General features: G+C 43.2%; 1 protein-coding gene across 1 annotated transcript in view; it reads left to right on the top strand.

The window, feature by feature from the left end:
* The window catches only part of LOC141048575 (uncharacterized), a 126,327-nt gene that overhangs the window by 66,329 nt on the left and 39,648 nt on the right, over window positions 1–20,350 (top strand). The window contains exons 17-19 of the mRNA XM_073544292.1: window positions 2,106–2,241; window positions 16,404–16,749; window positions 18,811–20,340. Of these exons, the coding sequence (XP_073400393.1) occupies window positions 2,106–2,241; window positions 16,404–16,749; window positions 18,811–20,340 (2,012 nt within the window). The remainder of the gene's footprint in view (window positions 1–2,105; window positions 2,242–16,403; window positions 16,750–18,810; window positions 20,341–20,350) is intronic.

Below are 20,350 nucleotides of genomic sequence, written 5' to 3'. Positions count from 1 at the left end.
TACAGGACAGGAGGTGGTGACCGGGGAGTAATGTACAGGACGGGAGGTGGGTGACCGGGGAGTAATGTACAGGACGGGAGGTGGTGACCGGGGAGTAATGTACAGGACAGGAGGTGGTGACCGGGGAGTAATGTACAGGACAGGAGGTGGTGACCCGGGAGTAATGTACAGGACGGGAGGTGGGTGACCGGGGAGTAATGTACAGGACGGGAGGTGGGTGACCGGGGAGTAATGTACAGGACAGGAGGTGGTGACCGGGGAGTAATGTACAGGACGGGAGGTGGTGACCGGGGAGTAATGTACAGGACGGGAGGTGGGTGACCGGGGAGTAATGTACAGGACGGGAGGTGGTGACCGGGGAGTAATGTACAGGACGGGAGGTGGTGACCGGGGAGTAATGTACAGGACGGGAGGTGGGTGACCGGGGAGTAATGTACAGGACGGGAGGTGGTGACCGGGGAGTAATGTACAGGACAGGAGGTGGGTGACCGGGGAGTAATGTACAGGACGGGAGGTGGTGACCGGGGAGTAATGTACAGGACAAGAGGTGGTGACCGGGGAGTAATGTACAGGACAAGAGGTGGTGACCGGGGAGTAATGTACAGGACAGGAGGTGGTGACCGGGGAGTAATGTACAGGACAGGAGGTGGTGACCGGGGAGTAATGTACAGGACAAGAGGTGGTGACCGGGGAGTAATGTACAGGACGGGAGGTGGTGACCGGGGAGTAATGTACAGGACGGGAGGTGGTGACCGGGGAGTAATGTACAGGACGGGAGGTGGTGACCGGGGAGTAATGTACAGGACGGGAGGTGGTGACCGGGGAGTAATGTACAGGACGGGAGGTGGGTGACCGGGGAGTAATGTACAGGACGGGAGGTGGTGACCGGGGAGTAATGTACAGGACAAGAGGTGGTGACCGGGGAGTAATGTACAGGACAGGAGATGGTGACCGGGGAGTAATATAAAGGACAGGAGGTGGGTGACCGGGGAGTAATGTACAGGACGGGAGGTGGTGACCGGGGAGTAATGTACAGGACAAGAGGTGGTGACCGGGGAGTAATGTACAGGACAAGAGGTGGTGACCGGGGAGTAATGTACAGGACAGGAGGTGGTGACCGGGGAGTAATGTACAGGACAGGAGGTGGTGACCGGGGAGTAATGTACAGGACAAGAGGTGGTGACCGGGGAGTAATGTACAGGACAAGAGGTGGTGACCGGGGAGTAATGTACAGGACAAGAGGTGGTGACCGGGGAGTAATGTACAGGACGGGAGGTGGTGACCGGGGAGTAATGTACAGGACGGGAGGTGGTGACCGGGGAGTAATGTACAGGACGGGAGGTGGGTGACCGGGGAGTAATGTACAGGACGGGAGGTGGGTGACCGGGGAGTAATGTACAGGACGGGAGGTGGTGACCGGGGAGTAATGTACAGGACGGGAGGTGGTGACCGGGGAGTAATGTACAGGACGGGAGGTGGTGACCGGGGAGTAATGTACAGGACGGGAGGTGTTGACCGGGGAGTAATGTACAGGACGGGAGGTGGTGACCGGGGAGTAATGTACAGGACGGGAGGTGGTGACCGGGGAGTAATGTACAGGACGGGAGGTGTTGACCGGGGAGTAATGTACAGGACAGGAGGTGGTGACCGGGGAGTAATGTACAGGACGGGAGGTGGTGACCGGGGAGTAATGTACAGGACGGGAGGTGGTGACCGGGGAGTAATGTACAGGACGGGAGGTGGTGACCGGGGAGTAATGTACAGGACGGGAGGTGGTGACCGGGGAGTAATGTACAGGACGGGAGGTGGTGACCGGGGAGTAATGTACAGGACGGGAGGTGGTGACCGGGGAGTAATGTACAGGACGGGTGCTGGTGACCGGGGAGTAATGTACAGGACGGGAGGTGGTGACCGGGGAGTAATGTACAGGACAGGAGGTGGTGACCGGGGAGTAATGTACAGGACAGGAGGTGGTGACCGGGGAGTAATGTACAGGACGGGAGGTGTTGACCGGGGAGTAATGTACAGGACGGGAGGTGGGTGACCGGGGAATAAATTGTTGTCTTCTTCATGAAATGAATTATGTGCTCTTTTTTTAATTTCAGATCTCATTGCAGTTTCTTTCATGATATTTCAGCTCACCACAATCAGTCAGTTTTAAAAGTGAATGGGATTTGTTCACTGAATATAGAGGAGATAAAGTATCTTCTGCTTCAGAATGATAACATAATGCTGCCTGAGGTCAGTATAACAAAATCACATTTACTGTATATTCTTTATTATAAACTAGAATATAACTACTATAATACTGCTCCTATGTACAAGAATATAACTACTATAATACTGCCCCTATGTACAGGAATATAACTACTATAATACTGCCCCCTATGTACAAGAATGTAACTAATATAATACTGCACCTATGTACAGGAGTATAACTACTATAATACTGCTCCTATGTACAAGAATATAACTACTATAATACTGCCCCCTCTGTAAAAGAATATAACTACTATAATACTGCTCCTATATACAAGAATATAACTACTATAATACTGCCCCCTATGTACAAGAATATAACTACTATAATACTGCCCCTATGTACAAGAATATAACTACTGTAATACTGCTCCCTATATACAAGAATATAACTACTATAATACTGCCCCTGTGTACAAGAATATAACTACTATAATACTGCCCCCTATGTACAATATAACTACTATAATACTGCTCCTATATACAAGAATATAACTACTATAATACTGCCCCCTATGTACAAGAATATAACTACTATAATGCTGCCCTAATCCTATAATGCTGCCCTAATCCTTATAAACAGGGAGGAAATGGTTGAGGAGGTAAAAGTGGCTGGGACCCTAGGAGGTAGCGACCATGCTATTTTAGAATTTAGGATAACTAGAGGCGGAAGACCTGTGAAGACTCAGACGTCAAGGTTAGATTTCAGAAAGGCAGATTTTAAGGGATTCAGAAAGAGAGGGATCCAATGGCTGGATATCCTTAAAGACAAAAATGTCCAGGAAGGATGGGAAATCTTGAAAAATGAAATTCTCAAAGCACAGTTGTTAACAATTCCGAAAAGAGAGAAGAATAGGAAGCATTTAAGGAAACCAGGATGGATGAACACAGAACTTAAGCACATGCTAAAAAGGAAGAAAAAAATGTTTATAAAATGGAAAGAGGGAGGCATATCTAAAGAAGAATATAATGCTGTCTGCAGAACCTGCAGGGCACAAATCAGATTATCTAAAGCTGAAAATGAATTGAGGCTTGCAAGAGATGTCAAAAGCAATAATAAAGGATTTTGGGGATATGTCAAAAGTAAAAGAAAAGTCAAAGATGCTATAGGATTTTTACAGGATGAAAATGATGAAATGGTAAGACAGGATGTTGAGAAGGCCGAACTTTTAAATTCCTATTTTGCATCTGTTCTCTCTCAGAAAGGAAATGTAACATCAACTGTTCTTCACTGTCCTATTAAGGGAATAGAAGAATCCAGGATATCTATAAACAGAAAGACAGTGAGGAAACACTTAGCTAACCTAAATGAATTCAAGTCTCCAGGTCCAGATGAATTACACCCCAGAGTACTGAAGGAGATAGCAGAAGAAATTTTTGAACCCCTCTCCATAATCTTTGAAAATTCTTGGAGAACAGGAGAAGTCCCAGAAGACTGGAGAAGAGCAAATGTTGTTCCTATCTTCAAAAAGGAGAAGGTGGACCCAGGCAACTATAGGCCGGTGAGTCTGACTTCTATACCAGGAAAGATCTTTGAACAAATTATTAAACAACATGTATGTCAGTACCTGGATAAGAATGAAGTGATTAAACAGAGTCAGCATGGGTTTGTAACTAATAAGTCATGTCAGACTAACTTAATTTCCTTCTATGACGGAATCACTGATTGGGTGGATCAAGGAAATGCTGTAGATACAGTATATCTTGACTTCAGCAAAGCATTTGACAAAGTCTCTCATACAATCCTTATTGAAAAAATGACTAAGTATGGAATGGACAAGGCAACTGTTAGGTGGATTCATAACTGGCTCAGTGATCGGACCCAAAGAGTGGTTGTAAATGGCTGCACATCCAGTTGGAAGAATGTCTCAAGTGGGGTACCACAGGGCTCTGTCCTGGGCCCTGTATTGTTCAACATCTTTATCAACGATTTAGATGAAGGAATTGAGGGTAAACTGATTAAATTTGCTGATGACACAAAGCTAGGAGGGATAGCTAATACTAGAGAAGAGAGAGAGAGGATTCAAAAAGATATAAATAAACTGGAGAAGTGGGCAGCAACTAACAGAATGGTTTTTAACAGGGAGAAATGCAAAGTACTACATCTGGGCAATAAAAATGAAAAAAGCATATACAGAATGGGAGGAATAGGGCTAAGCAACAGCACATGTGAAAAAGACTTGGGTATACTAATAGATCACAGACTGAATATAAGTCAACAGTGTGATGCAGCAGCAAAAAAGGCAAATACAATTCTAGGATGTATTAACAGAAGCATACAGTCTAGATCACGTGAAGTCGTTATTGCCCTCTACTCCTCTTTGGTCAGACCTCATCTGGAATATTGTGTCCAGTTTTGGGCACCACATTTTAAAAAAGACATCAACAAACTGGAGCAAGTTCAGAAAAGAGCGACCAGAATGGTGACCGGTCTGCAAACCCTGTCTTATGAGGAAAGGTTGCAGGATTTGGGAATGTTTAGTTTGCAAAAGAGAAGACTGAGAGGAGACTTAATAGCTGTCTACAAATATCTCAAGGGCTGTCACATTGTAGAAGGATGAACTTTATTCTCATTTGCACAAGGAAAGACTAGAAGCAATGGGATGAAACTGAATGGGAGGAGACACAGATTAGATATTAGGAAAAACTTTTTGACAGTTAGAGTGATCAATGAGTGGAACAGGCTGCCACGAGAAGTGGTGAGTTCTCCTTCAATGGAAGTCTTCAAACAGAGGGTGGACAGACATCTGACTGGGATGATTTAGCGAATCCTGCTTTGAGCAGGGGGTTGGACCAGATGGCCCAGGAGGTCCCTTCCAACTCTACGATTCTATGATTCTATGCCCCTATGTACAAGAATATAACTACTATAATACTGCCCCTATGTACAAGAATATAACTACTATAATACTGCCCCCTCTGTACAAGAATATAACTACTATAATACTGCCCCTATGTACAAGAATATAACTTCTATAATACTGCCCCTATGTACAAGAATATAACTACTATAATACTGCTCCTATGTACAAGAATATAACTACTATAATACTGCCTCCTATGTGCAAGAATATAACTACTATAATACTGCCCCTATATACAAGAATATAACTACTATAATACTGCCCCCCTATGAACAAGAATATAACTACTATAATGCTGCCCCTATGTACAAGAATATAGCTACTATAATACTGCTCCTATGTACAAGAATATACTATAATACTGCCCCTATGTACAAGATTATAACTACTATAATACTGCCCCTATGTACAAGAATATAACTACTATAATACTGCCCCTATGTACAAGAATATAACTACTATAATACTTCCCCTATGTACAAGAGTATAACTACTATAATACTGATCCTATGTACAAGAATATAACTACTATAATACTGCCCCTATGTACTAGAATATAACTACTATAATACTGCTCCTATGTACAAGAATATACTATAATACTGCCCCTATGTACAAGAATATAACTACTATAATACTGCCGCTATGTACAAGAATATAACTACTATAATACTGCCCCTATGTACAAGAATATAACTACTATAATACTGCCCCTATGTACAAGAATATAACTACTATAATACTGATCCTATGTACAAGAATATAACTACTATAATACTGCCCCTATGTACTAGAATATAACTACTATAATACTGCCTCCTATGTACAAGAATATAACTACTATAATACTGCCCCTATGTACAAGAATATAACTACTATAATACTGCCCCTTATGTACAAGAATATAACTACTATAATACTGCCCCATATGTACAAGAATATAACTACTATAATACTGCCTCCTATGTATAAGAATATAACTACTATAATACTGCCCCTATGTACAAGAATATAACTACTATAATACTGCCCCTATGTACAAGAATATAACTACTATAATACTGCTTCCTTGCTGTGAGGTTATGTGTCTGTGGTTCTCCTGATGTCTGGAGCAAGCCCAGGGAGGGGCCACCCTGGGCGGGGAAGCTCCCCAAGCAAGGCCCAGACTTCCAGGCCTACACTGGGAGGAAACTCCCATCCTTCTCTTGTGGATAGAAATCCCAGATTTGCCTCTGGGGAAAGTAAACCTCAGAATGGAAGTCCCAGCAGCATGGAGAAAGATCCTGTGTTGAAGTTCAGCACAGGAAAGAAACAGGAGAAAGCTTTGTCTGTGTGCAAGGATGTTTCTGTTAAACAGTCGGCCAGTCAAGGCAAACAGTGTCCAGAGCCTGGAAGGAAATCCCAGAAGGCATCTTCTGCTGAGAACCTGAGTGCTGGAGGGCAGGTGGCTGCACAGAAGGTGAGGCAGAGTCCATCACCAGCTTCAGGTGTGCAGCTCACTCCAGGCAGACAGAGACGACATCTCTGGAGAAGCAAACACTCCAGGAGAACCTTCAGCTGGGACATGTGGTGACCAGCATGGCGAGCTCTGGACGCACGAGGTTGCAGGCTGGTGGCAGCGGTAAAAGTGTTGCGGAGGCTGGAGTCACAAAACCAGCGACATTAAAAACCAACGTGTCTACCCCTAAAGCAAGACCCCAGAAGGAGCCGCCGCGTGCCCCAGAGCTACAGCTGGCAGAGGAGATACCAGGACTGGTCAGGAGGATGGGTGAGTTGCAGCAGCAGAGGAATCTTCTGCAAATAGAAATTGACTGCATTTACAAGTTGAAGGCTGCTAATCCTGGGGATCACTCTGTATATGACCAGAGACTGAATGCACTGGGGGTAGAGCTGGCGACTGTGGTGCGGGACATAGACTGTGTGCTGGCGAGGATGGGGCCCCTGGCAGAGACATATAGGAACCAGGAGCGGTTTAGGTCCTACACGCAGGACTCTGCTGGTTCCCGCACAGACATTGTCCCAGGGGGGACCCGGCAGCAGGTACGGCCGGTGCTGCAGCCCGCTGGCTTCTGTTTCAAGGAGGGTCAGATACTGCACCAGCAGCCGCAACTACCTGCGGCAGACCCCAAGCAGGAGCAAGAGGCTCAGATCCCAGCGGTACCACAAGTCCCAGCATGCCCAGCACAACAGCAAGACAGTGGACATGAGACTGCATCTACTGTTGGAGCCCAGGAGAGCACTAATTCTGGGGATATTGATACTGTTCATGTGGGGTTGGGGGCTGAAGGGGGTACAGAGACTGTGGTGGATATTGCGCATCCTGATGACGCTTTTGAGATTGATAATAATAATAATGTGCAAAATGTCTGTGATTTCCCCCCTTTGGTTTCCAGCACACAAGGTGCAGCCCCTCCGCTGCAGACCCTCGCCCTGTCAGTCAGCCCAGTGTGGCCCCACAGGTCCCTCCCAGTAATGTTTGGAGCCGCGGCGCTCCGTCCTTTACCTCCGGCGCCAATTACACCGGGCAGGCTTTCAAAAGGAGGAATGTGGTGCGGTTCAGGCACAGAGGTGCCAAGGAGGATCTGCCGGAGAGGAGGCTGGTGGTCAGGGAGCTTCTGTGCCGCCAGATGGGGTTTGCGCCGGTTAATATCTTGGCGGTCATCAATCTGCCAGACAGACAGGGCTATGACATCAGCTTTAAGCTTATGTCTGAGCTGGACAGATTCTGGGCCAATTTCCCCAAGTTCAGGGACGCTGATGGCTGGAATAAGTTCAGCTTCATTCCAATATCTAAGCCAGATACCGCCACGGTTAATATCATCTTTTGGAGTGAGGCTGTTCCCCCGCAGGACATTGTGGTGTGGCTCCGGAGGCATTGTGACCTTGTCTCCGACCTCACCAAAAACAGGGATGAGGACGGTATATGGACCGGTGGATGGAAGGTGCTGGTGAAACTGCGCCAGCACAACAATATCACGGCTCACTTACCCAACTCCTTCTTTATCGGGAGGGAGAAGGGGGTTTGCTTCTACCCTGGGCAGCCACGAAAGTGTTTTAAGTGTGGTAAAGTGGGTCACCTGGCAAACACCTGTACCGTGGTAAAGTGCAGCCTGTGCGGGGAAGTCGGCCACTTAGCGGCAGATTGCCAGAACATCAGGTGCAACCTCTGTGGGGAGGTCGGCCACCCTCACAGGGACTGTCCTGATGCCTGGCACAATATATGCAAGCTCCTTCCTGATGAGGAGTTAGTGACAGGGACAGAGGCTCAGGAGGAGGAGGCTTTAATGTCAGGGACAGTACTGACCAGGTCAGAGGTCCACCAGGGGTCCGCTCAGGTAACATCAGAGCAGCTTTGCACAGAGGGTACAGAGGGGAGCATGGAGGTCATCCCTCAGGTCCCGCAGCCACATGTAGCCACCACTTCAGTATCACCATCTCTAGCTGAAGAAAGTGGCTGTAATCAGGTAAAAAGGAAGAAAAAGGACAAGGCCTCCCGTAAACCTGAGGAGGAGTATGTCACTAGCCAGGGTGGCAGGAAAAAAGTCCAGAGTTCGGCAGGTGTGATGGTCGTGTCCAATAAGTTTGATGTTTTGTCTGAGTCTGATGGGGACTTGGAGGAAGAGATAAAAAGAATAGAGACTGAGTATGACAGGGACGTAGCGGACCATCCCCCTACAAAACGGAAGCCTGTACTTGCTGACACTGAGATACAGTCTGACATGGAGACCGGTGGTAGTCAGAACATCTCATGGAGACCGGTGGTAGTCAGAACATCTGTGACCCAGACTTATGATGGCGGCTTTTACATCTCTGCTCCTCTGTTGTGGTATTGTGATGGCAGACTTCTCATTAAAAGTAACATTCAGTAATGTGAACAGCATTAAGGTGAGGAGGACGAGGCACGCTGTCTATGACCATCTCCGATACCTGGACGCAGATGTCATCTTTCTGCAGGAGACGCGGCTGACGACTCAGGGGCTCATGAGGGAGGCTGAGAGGGAATGGCGGTCTGGTCCCTCTTTTTGGTCACTGGCTGTGGAGCCGTACGCCGGGGTCGCCATTCTGTTTAGCACCAGGGATGTGACAGTACATAGGATGACGGAGGTGGTTATGGGAAGGTGTCTGGTCCTGGAAGTCACTGTCCATGGGAGGCGTCTCCGGCTTATTAACATCTATGGGCCACAGACAGTGACTGACAGGATACAGTTATTTAATGATGTCAAGCCTTATCTGTTCACCTCTCTTCCAGTGATAATGGCGGGGGACTTTAATGCCATACTGACATCAGGTGACAGCTCCTCAGGTAGAACCGTGACGAGGGATGGTAGGATCTTGAATAACATAGTCCTGCAGGCCGGATTAGGTGACGTCTTTAAACGGGGAGGACGAAAGCCAAAATTAACCTATTCCTGCTCCAATAGAGGCAGTAGAATAGATCTGGCTTTTGTAAGTCCCATGGAAGTGATTGGTGCCATGAGTGAGAGAGTCGTCACATACTCAGACCATCTTGCCCTATATTTCTGCCTGGGGGCCACTAAGCGAGCTGATGTTGGTAGGGGGTTATGGAGACTCAATTCCGGCCTCCTCCATGATGTCTCTGTCCAGAGGTGTGTCCACTCCCTTTTGCAGGGTCATCTACAGAGAGTGGACTTCTATGACAACATGGCCGACTGGTGGGAGGACGTCAAGGATGATATCAGATACCTCTTGAAGAGACTATCAGTTAAGAAAGGCCGGAGTAAGTATAGCCAGTACCTAAGGCTGCGCAAAGAATTGGAGTCACTGTATTCGGAGGGCGGGGGTAACCAAGAGAAGATCGACCGGCTGAAATCTGAGATAAGGCAGTATCAGTACAGCAGGTATACCTCCTTGGTTCTTGAACGGGATTATGGGGTCTTAGGGGCACCTGATCCCTTTGAGAATTGCCGGGAGCGGGTGGCCAATAAATTGGTCACAGGTCTCATTGACTCCCAGGGTGTATTGCAGGAATCTCGGGAGGGTATCCTGGGGGTTGTGAAATCTTATTATACTGACTTGTTTCAGAGGAAGGCTTTGGATAAACATAAAATGACTCAGTTCTTGGAGGCAACTCCAGCGCCTGATACTAGAGGATCAGGACTTTTCTCCTTTGACTGCAGAATTAACGGTGGAGGAAGTTAAGGAGGCCATTGATAAGTTACATCTGAAGAAGGCACCAGGCCCGGATGGTATAACAGCAGAATTTTATAAGATATTCAGAGACCTCCTGGCTCCAATTCTTGTGAATGTTTACAAAAATTGTCTGGAAAATCACCTGATGCCTCCATCCATGAGAGTGTCCTCATTAATTCTGCTGTCTAAAGGTAAGGAGCCGAGCGACATCAAGAACTGGAGGCCAATTGCCCTCTTGAATGTTGACAGGAAGATTCTGGCAAGGATCCTGTTTTCTAGGTTAGTCTGTTTGTCCTTGGCACTGTTGGTAGGCTCTCAGTTTGGCACGGTAAAAGGGCAGAACATCTCTGGAGCGGTCATCTCGATACGGGAGATGTTTGAGAGATGTAAAGCTCTGCGGTGTGGGAGATATGTTGTCAGTCTGGACCAGGCTAAAGCCTTTGACAGAGTTGATCATGATTATCTGTGGGCCACTTTGTCAAAGTATGGTATTCCAGGACAATTTGTGGATTGGCTGAAGACTTTGTACAGAGAGGCGGTGAGCTTTCCTCTGATTAATGGTTGGCAGGGTGGCACTTTTGGAGTTGAGGCGGGGGTGAGACAGGGCTGCCCGCTGAGTCCACTCCTGTATGTTTTTGCCATAGACCCGTTTTTGAGGTCACTGCAGGAGTGTAACTTTTGGGGTGTGCCGGTCCCCCACTGCCCGCCTCTGAAGGTGGTTGCCTACGCGGATGATGTGACGCTGGTGATATCTAATCCTCATGAGGTGCAGATGTTATCTGCGGCCATCAGAAGTTACTCAGAGGCCTCCGGGTCTCTGGTCAACCTTGAGAAGAGTCAAGCTCTGTGGACATTGCAATCTGACCCAGACTTTGATTTGCCGCAGTTTGTTAAGGCCTCCACCCATATTAAGATCTTAGGGGTTAAATTTGGGAGGGAAGATAATGCCAGCCTAAATTGGGAGGAAAAATTGGAGACCGGAAATGCAAAGGTTCAGCGATGGAAGAACTGGAGGCTGACCTACAGAGAAAGGGTTGCTATGTTGAAGACTTACCTGGTCCCCGTCTTCTTGTATGTCTCTGTCGTTTTTCCTTTGCCAGAATCCTTCTCGGCGAGGCTCCTCAGCCTGTTCTTCCAGCTCTTGTGGGGGAACAGGATGAACCTGATAAAGAGGGGTATAACGTACCTACAGCGGAGTGAGGGCAGGCTGGATATGTTGAATCCAAGGGTTTTCTTTGACTCCTTGTTTCTGAAAGTAAATTTTGGGAGCATGGATTCAAACAGTAGCTCCCTGTGGGTAAATAGTATCAGGTATTGGATATTGCCTTTTGCGGAATCTTGGGTGCGAGGCGGCAGTCTCAAGAGGAGGAGATGGACAGGTGACCACCTCCCCCAGTATCTGGAATATGGTCTGAAGTGTGTCAGGAAGTGGGGACTGGAGAAGTCTTACATTGAGAGTAATACGAGGAAAGATCTGTGTGCTCATATATGTAGGACTTTCTTCCACTCTCCACTGGCCCTAAGGGATTGTGCCACCAGGACCCTTCAGGACAGTCTCCGATTCCTCAATGGGAGGCGACTTCCAGCAAAGTTTTTTGACATTGCTTGGCTGTCGCTACATGGGAAGCTCTTTGTGAGGGGGAACTTAAAATATTTAAGTGTTTTGGATCGGAACTGTCCCCTTGGTTGTCAGCAAGAGGAAACCATGGAGCATTTTATTTGTGATTGCTGGGGAAGTAGGGAAATATGGACGGAAGTATCGACCAAGCTGAAAATCCCCAGACTGCTGTCCCTGAATTACCCTGACATTATCTATGGAGTCCCATCCACTGACGGTAACATCGACAGGGGGACAATGTACCTGATCATTACCACCATTAAGTATTACCACTGGCACATGAGAACCCGAGTGTCCCTCCACAGCGAGCCCTTCCATCCCGTCACCGCAGCCACAAAGATACTGTCCGAGCTCAGATGGATAAGAGCGATAGAGATAAAGAAAAGTCAGAGTAATGAGAAACTATGGAGGAATGTGTCTGTGGGATAATAACATGATCGTGTTACTAAAAGTGTTTATTTCATATTCTTCCTTCCGCAGGAGTGAACTCTAAGTTACCTTTATTCCTAATGTATTAATTTAGTTCTGTAATTATTGTCTGATGCATTCATGAGAATTTATGTTTTGTATTAAGGAAGAATTCTGTTTATTTTAATTGTATTTGTGGGTTTTATACAATAAAAATTGCCCCTATGTACAAGAATATAACTACTATAATACTGCTCCTATGTACAAGAATATAACTACTATAATACTGCCCCTATGTACAAGAATATAACTACTATAATACTGCCCCCTATGTACAAGAATATAACTACTATAATACTGCCCCCTATGTACAAGAATATAACTACTATAATACTGCCCCCTATGTACAAGAATATAACTACTATAATACTGCTCCTACGTACAACAATATAACTACTATAATACTGCCCCCTATATACAAGAATATAACTACTATAATACTGCTCCTACGTACAACAATATAACTACTATAATACTGCCCCCTATGTACAAGAATATAACTACTATAATACTGCTCCTATGTACAACAATATAACTACTATAATACTGCCCCCTATGTACAAGAATATAACTACTATAATACTGCTCCTATGTACAAGAATATAACTACTATAATACTGCCCCTATGTACAGGAATATAACTACTATAATACTGCCCCTATGTACAAGAATATAACTACTATAATACTGCTCCTATGTACAAGAATATAACTACTATAATACTGCTCCTATGTACAAGAATATAACTACTATAATACTGCCCCTATGTACAAGAATATAACTACTATAATACTGCCCCTATGTACAAGAATATAACTACTATAATACTGCTCCTATGTACAAGAATATAACTACTATAATACTGCCCCTACGTACAACAATATAACTACTATAATACTGCCCCCTATGTACAAGAATATAACTACTATAATACTGCTCCTATGTACAAGAATATAACTACTATAATACTGCTCCTATGTACAAGAATATAACTACTATAATACTGCTCCTATGTACAAGAATATAACTACTATAATACTGCTCCTACGTACAACAATATAACTACTATAATACTGCCCCCTATGTACAAGAATATAACTACTATAATACTGCTCCTATGTACAACAATATAACTACTATAATACTGCCCCCTATGTACAAGAATATAACTACTATAATACTGCTCCTATGTACAAGAATATAACTACTATAATACTGCTCCTACGTACAACAATATAACTACTATAATACTGCCCCCTATGTACAAGAATATAACTACTATAATACTGCTCCTACGTACAACAATATAACTACTATAATACTGCCCCCTATGTACAAGAATATAACTACTATAATACTGCCCCTATGTACAAGAATATAACTACTATAATACTGCTCCTATGTACAAGAAAATAACTACTATAATACTGCCCCCTATGTACAAGAATATAACTACTATAATACTGCTCCTATGTACAAGAATATAACTACTATAATACTGCCCCTATGTACAAGAATATAACTACTATAATACTGCTCCCTATGTACAAGAATATAACTACTATAATACTGCTCCTATATACAAAAATATAACTACTCTAATACTGCCCCATATTTACAAGAATATAACTACTATAATACTGCTCCTATGCAGAAGAATATAACTACTATAATACTGCCCCTATGTACAAGAATATAACTACTATAATACTGCCCCTATGTACAAGAATATAACTACTATAATACTGACCCTATGTACAAGAATATAACTACTATAATACTGCTCCTATGCAGAAGAATATAACTACTATAATACTGCCCCTATGTACAAGAATATAACTACTATAATACTGCTCCTATGTACAAGAATACAACTACTGTAATACTGCCCCTTATGTACAAGAATATAACTACTATAATACTGACCCCTATGTACAAGAATTTAACTACTATAATACTCCTCCTATGTACAAGAATATAACTACTATAATACTGCTCCCTATGTACAAGAATATAACTACTATAATACTGCCCCTATGTACAAGAATATAACTACTATAATACTGCCCCTATGTACAAGAATATAACTACTATAATACTGCTCCTATGTACAATAATATAACTACTATAATACTGCCCCTATGTAAAAGAATATAACTACTATAATACTGCCCCCTATGTACAAGAATATAACTACTATAATACTGCCTCCTATGTACAAGAATATAACTACTATAAATACTGCCTCCTATGTACAAGAATATAACTACTATAATACTGCTCCCTATGTACAAGAACATAACTATTATAATACTGCCCCTATGTACAAGAATATAACTACTATAATACTGCTCCTATGTACAATAATATAACTACTATAATACTGCCCCTATGTACAAGAATATAACTACTATAATACTGCCCCCTATGTACAAGAATATAACTACTATAATACTGCCTCCTATGTACAAGAATATAACTACTATAATACTGCTCCCTATGTACAAGAATATAACTACTATAATACTGCCCCTATGTACAAGAATATAACTATTATAATACTGCTCCTATGTACAAGAATATAACTACTATAATACTGCTCCCTATGTACAAGAATATAACTACTATAATACTGCCCCTATGTACAAGAATATAACTACTATAATACTGCTCCCTATGTACAAGAATATAACTACTATAATACTGCCTCCTATGTACAAGAATATAGCTACTATAATACTGCCCCTATGTACAAGAATATAACTACTATAATACTGCCTCCTATGTACAAGAATATAACTACTATAATACTGCTCCTATGTACAAGAATATAACTACTATAATACTGCCCCTATGTACAAGAATATAATTACTATAATACTGCCCCTATGTACAAGAAAATAACTACTATAATACTGCTCCTATGTACAAGAATATAACTACTATAATACTGCCCCTATGTACAAGAATATAACTACTATAATACTGCCCCTATGTACAAGAATATAACTACTATAATACTGCTCCTATGTACAAGAATATAACTACTATAATACTGCCCCTATGTACAAGAATATAACTACTATAATACTGCCCCTATGTACAAGAATATAACTACTATAATATTGCTCCTATGTACAAGAATATAACTACTATAATACTGCCCCTATGTACAAGAATATAACTACTATAATACTGCTCCTATGTACAAGAATATAACTACTATAATACTGCCCCCTATGTACAAGAATATAACTACTATAATACTGCCACCTGTGTACAAGAATATAACTACTATAATACTGCCCCTATGTACAAGAATATAACTACTATAATACTGCCCCTATGTACAAGAATATAACTACTATAATACTGCTCCTATGTACAAGAATATAACTACTATAATACTGCTCCTATGTACAAGAATATAACTACTATAATACTGCCCCTATGTACAAGAATATAACTACTATAATACTGCTCCTATGTACAAGAATATAACTACTATAATACTGCCCCTATGTACAAGAATATAATTACTATAATACTGCTCCTATGTACAAGAATATAACTACTATAATACTGCCCCTATGTACAAGAATATAACTACTATAATACTGCCCCTATGTACAAGAATATAACTACTATAATACTGCCCCTATGTACAAGAATATAACTACTATAATACTGCCCCTATGTACAAGAATATAACTACTATAATACTGCCGCTATGTACAAGAATATAACTACTATAATACTGCCCCTATGTACAAGAATATAACTACTATAATACTGCCCCTATGTACAAGAATATAACTACTATAATACTGCTCCTATGTACAAGAATATAACTACTATAATACTGCCCCTATGTACAAGAATATAACTACTATAATACTGCCCCTATGTACAAGAATATAACTACTATAATACTGCCCCTATGTACAAGAATATAATTACTATAATACTGCCCCCTATGTACAAGAATATAACTACTATAATACTGCCTTACAAAAATATTGCTTTGTTGCCTTTTCCTTTAGGTTTGCCGATGTTACATGCTTGACCTGTGTGTTCGCGGTCAGGATTGTTCCCATCTTCACATTTGTGATCTTTTCATACGTGGAGAATGTGACCGATACCCTTGTAAACACTCTCACAACCTCATGGATCTCGGTGCCTCTCGCCTGCAGATGTCTGAGGTTTCCATCAGGAATTTTCAGATGCTTTGTGAGGTGAAGTGCATCGAGATTGTGCAGAAAGCAGGAATGATGGATCATGAGATGTGTAACCCTGCAGCGATCATTGATAGACGATATTATAAAAGAAAGTATTCCGAGGACCGCGCACCACAGAGAAAGTTACCAAGAATTCAGGAAGAACCAGCAGGTGTGCTCTCCTTATGTAATAATAGGATCTCAGTCACATATATTCGTACAGCGAGAGGGTGATTTTCTTAACATTGTTTTTTCTTTGTTTATTTGGCATGTCACTGGCAGGTTCATTCACAACCTCGTTCCCTGGTGTTAACATCATTGATATATTGTAATGAGCCCACACACCTTATACTACAGCACCAACTCAGCCTCTATTACTGTTGTCAACGTGTCTGTATTCCTTGAAAACACAGAATAACAGATTTGCAAAAATACTCTGCAATAAAAAATGGCAGTAATCAGCAAGTGCTGGATAACAAATACACAGTATTTAGTCGATACGTTTTTTTGCGCAAAAAAATGTACACCAAGCTGCTCCACCACGTCAAGGTAACCCCTATCGAAGCAGTCCCTATCTAATGTATTAAAAACCTGAACATGTGAACAGTGTTTAATATGAACAGGATTCAGACAGGCCGCTCCCTAGTATGGGCTTGTGGTCTGAGACAGCTCTTATGTGCACGTCACACAAGAGAGGGGTGGGGTCTCCCAAACCATGCTAAGCAAGGAAAGAAACGGATTAAAAACACACATGTGACATGCACAAATGTCAACACGTCGATCAGACAGTGCTCACACGTGCACATAAGAGCTGTCTCAGACCACAAGCCCATACTAGGGAGCGGCCTGTCTGAATCCTGTTCATATTAAAAACTGTTCACATGTTCAGGTTTTTAATACATTAGATAGGGACTGCTTCGATAGGGGTTACCTTGACGTGGTGGAGCAGCTTGGTGTACATTTTTTTTGTGCAAAAAAATGTATTGACTAAACCCTGTATTTGTTATCCAGAACTTGCTGATTACGGCCATTTTTTATTGCAGAGTATTTTTGCAAATCTGTTATTCTGTGTTTTCTTGTTGTATCTCAGTTAGTGGGTGGTGTGAGCATTGTCTGATCGACGTGTTCACATTTGTGCATGTCACATGTGTGTTTTTAGTGCCTGTATTCCTTGTTTTTGAGGTTGTCAGCCCTGACTACCTGTTGATGATATTAATGATACAGGACCCCTTGTATCATCTTTCCTTTATATTTAGTGGAGAATTTTCTTTTTTTTTATTTTATATGTGGTCTGCCTCTGCCCCAGGACACAAACTCACGACTTCTTGCACCGCAAGCAGGAGCTTTATCTGTAAACTAAATATACTGTAACAAGTTTTCTTCCTATCTCAAGAGTTAAATGGTATTTTTCGTCTTTACAGGCATATTGTTCTGGTATATAGAGCTACATCTCTACTTACTAGTGTATTTCTATATACCTGTACATTAGAGGTCAAATAAGAGTTATGAGATTATTCTTTCCTACAATATTATTAAATACAGGGATAAAAGTTTTGGTACAATTTCTACACTGTCCATTGTTCTATGCTCCCCAGTATACAACCTCTGCGCCCCCCATGCCATTATTAATGTATTAATGTGTGGTGGTGCAGAGCGTATGGATACCAGCATGGTCCTGTAATTGAAGCCACCAGTGTAACAAGTCCGCGCAGCAAGTGGAGACCCCATCAAGTCACAGAGTGGGGTCACCGAGGGCTGAACTAAAAAGAGGTCCTTGTTCACAGTAATGTGGGTGAATTATTGGTTCTCACTAAGGAGAGCAGCTGAGTATGGGATCTTATGGGAGAAAAGAGGTAAGAAACGTGATAAAAGCTTATCCTCCTGTCCCGCTGCTGCTCCCTGCCGGTTCCTGTGCTTGTTCCCACCAGTATCTCTGCACTCCTCAGATCTTCTAGCAGGAGGCATATGTAGTCACGTGGGGTGCGTGTCGATGTATGTGGCCCCTTTACGTGATCACAGGAGGTCTAGTGGCTGAATCAGCTAAGGACTCGGCAGGGAGTTTTGTGTGCAGGACATGTGGGTTTCGGACATATGACAGGTGGGTGCTAGCTTTTATTATTGTTTATCACATTCCTACCCCTATGTTATTTATCGTAGTCTGTTTTATATCTGAATTGCTGTCAACGTATCCAATGTTACTTCATGACCAATACATCCATAACTTCACCAACAGGAACGCCAGCCGGTCTTACGTCTTCTACCATATCTGCTGTCCAGAAAAAGACAATTAATGTACCAATGCCCACCGCAGGACCAGCAAATGCTTCACCAGTTAATGACCCCATGAATGATCCATCAGTTATCCAAGAAAAACCAGTGTCCATCCCACAGTTGTTGGACTTACCCAATGTTCAGCCACTGTCTCTTAGTAGACCAAGCAGAATGGTTGATTCTCTTTCTCCATCTGTTCCTCTGGAGAAACCAGTGACCACGTCCATTACAAGCCCACTGGTACCACAATCATTTGCTACCATAATGAAGCCAAATACCCCACCTGCAACCGGTCCTTCCACTGCTCCATCATCAGCATATACCAGATTGCATAATTCTCCTATGAAAAGACCATCTGTTCCACTGGAGAAACAAGCAAACTCCTCCATTGCAAGTGCATCCAACCCTCAGTCAGTTGGCCTTTTGTCTTCCACCCATAAATTATGTGTTTCCCAGCCAAAGCCACTTACTACACCAGTGACTACCATAGAACCAGTTAATGCTCCAACGAATGGCGCCTCAGTTTCCCAAGCAAAACCAGTGCCCTCACCAGCCACAGTGGTGAAGTTTCCAACAACAGCATCTACTACACCATGCAGATTGGTTGATTCTATCTCTAAAAGTCCATCTGTTCATCTTGAGAAACCAGAGACCACCTGCACTGGAAGTCCATCCAACCCTAAATCAGTAGTTGGCCTTTTGTCTTCCACCGATAAATTATGTGTTTCCCAGCCAAAGCCACTTACTACACCAGTGACTATCATAGAACCAGTTAATGCTCCAACGAATGCCGCCTCCGTTTCCCAAGCAAAACCAGTGCCCTCACCAGCCACAGTGGTGAAGTTTCCAACAAGAGCATCTACTACACCATGCAGATTGGTTGATTCTATCTCTAAAAGTCCATCTGTTCATCTTGAGAAACCAGAGACCACCTGCACTGGAAGTCCATCCAACCCTCAATCAGTAGTTGGCCTTTTGTCTTCCACCCATAAATTATGTGTTTCCCAGCCAAAGCCACTTACTACACCAGTGACTATCATAGAACCAGTTAATGCTCCAACGAATGCCGCCTCCGTTTCCCAAGCAAAACCAGTGCCCTCACCAGCCACAGTGGTGAAGTTTCCAACAAGAGCATCTACTACACCATGCAGATTGGTTGATTCTATCTCTAAAAGTCCATCTGTTCATCTTGAGAAACCAGAGACCACCTGCACTGGAAGCCCATCCAACCCTCAATCAACTGATGCATTTATAAAACCAATTCTCCCTCCGAAAGTAAAGACTTCCACAGTTCCACCATCATCATTTACCATATTGGCTAATTCTCCTACAAAAGGTCCACATTGTCCTTTGGAGAACCCACAGACCAATGTTATTACAAGCACATCCAATCCTCACCAAGCTGGGCTTTCATCTTCTAACCCAAGTATATCTGTTTACCAGCCAAGTATTATACCGGTAGCCATGGCAGGACCAGTTATTGCTCCACCAGGTAATGCTCC

Source organism: Dendrobates tinctorius, unplaced genomic scaffold (genome assembly GCF_039654945.1).
Source record: "Dendrobates tinctorius isolate UK_male_01 unplaced genomic scaffold, ASM3965494v1 ptg000136l, whole genome shotgun sequence".
Taxonomy (NCBI): Eukaryota; Metazoa; Chordata; class Amphibia; order Anura; family Dendrobatidae; genus Dendrobates; species Dendrobates tinctorius.
This window is presented reverse-complemented; position numbering and strand designations above follow the sequence as displayed.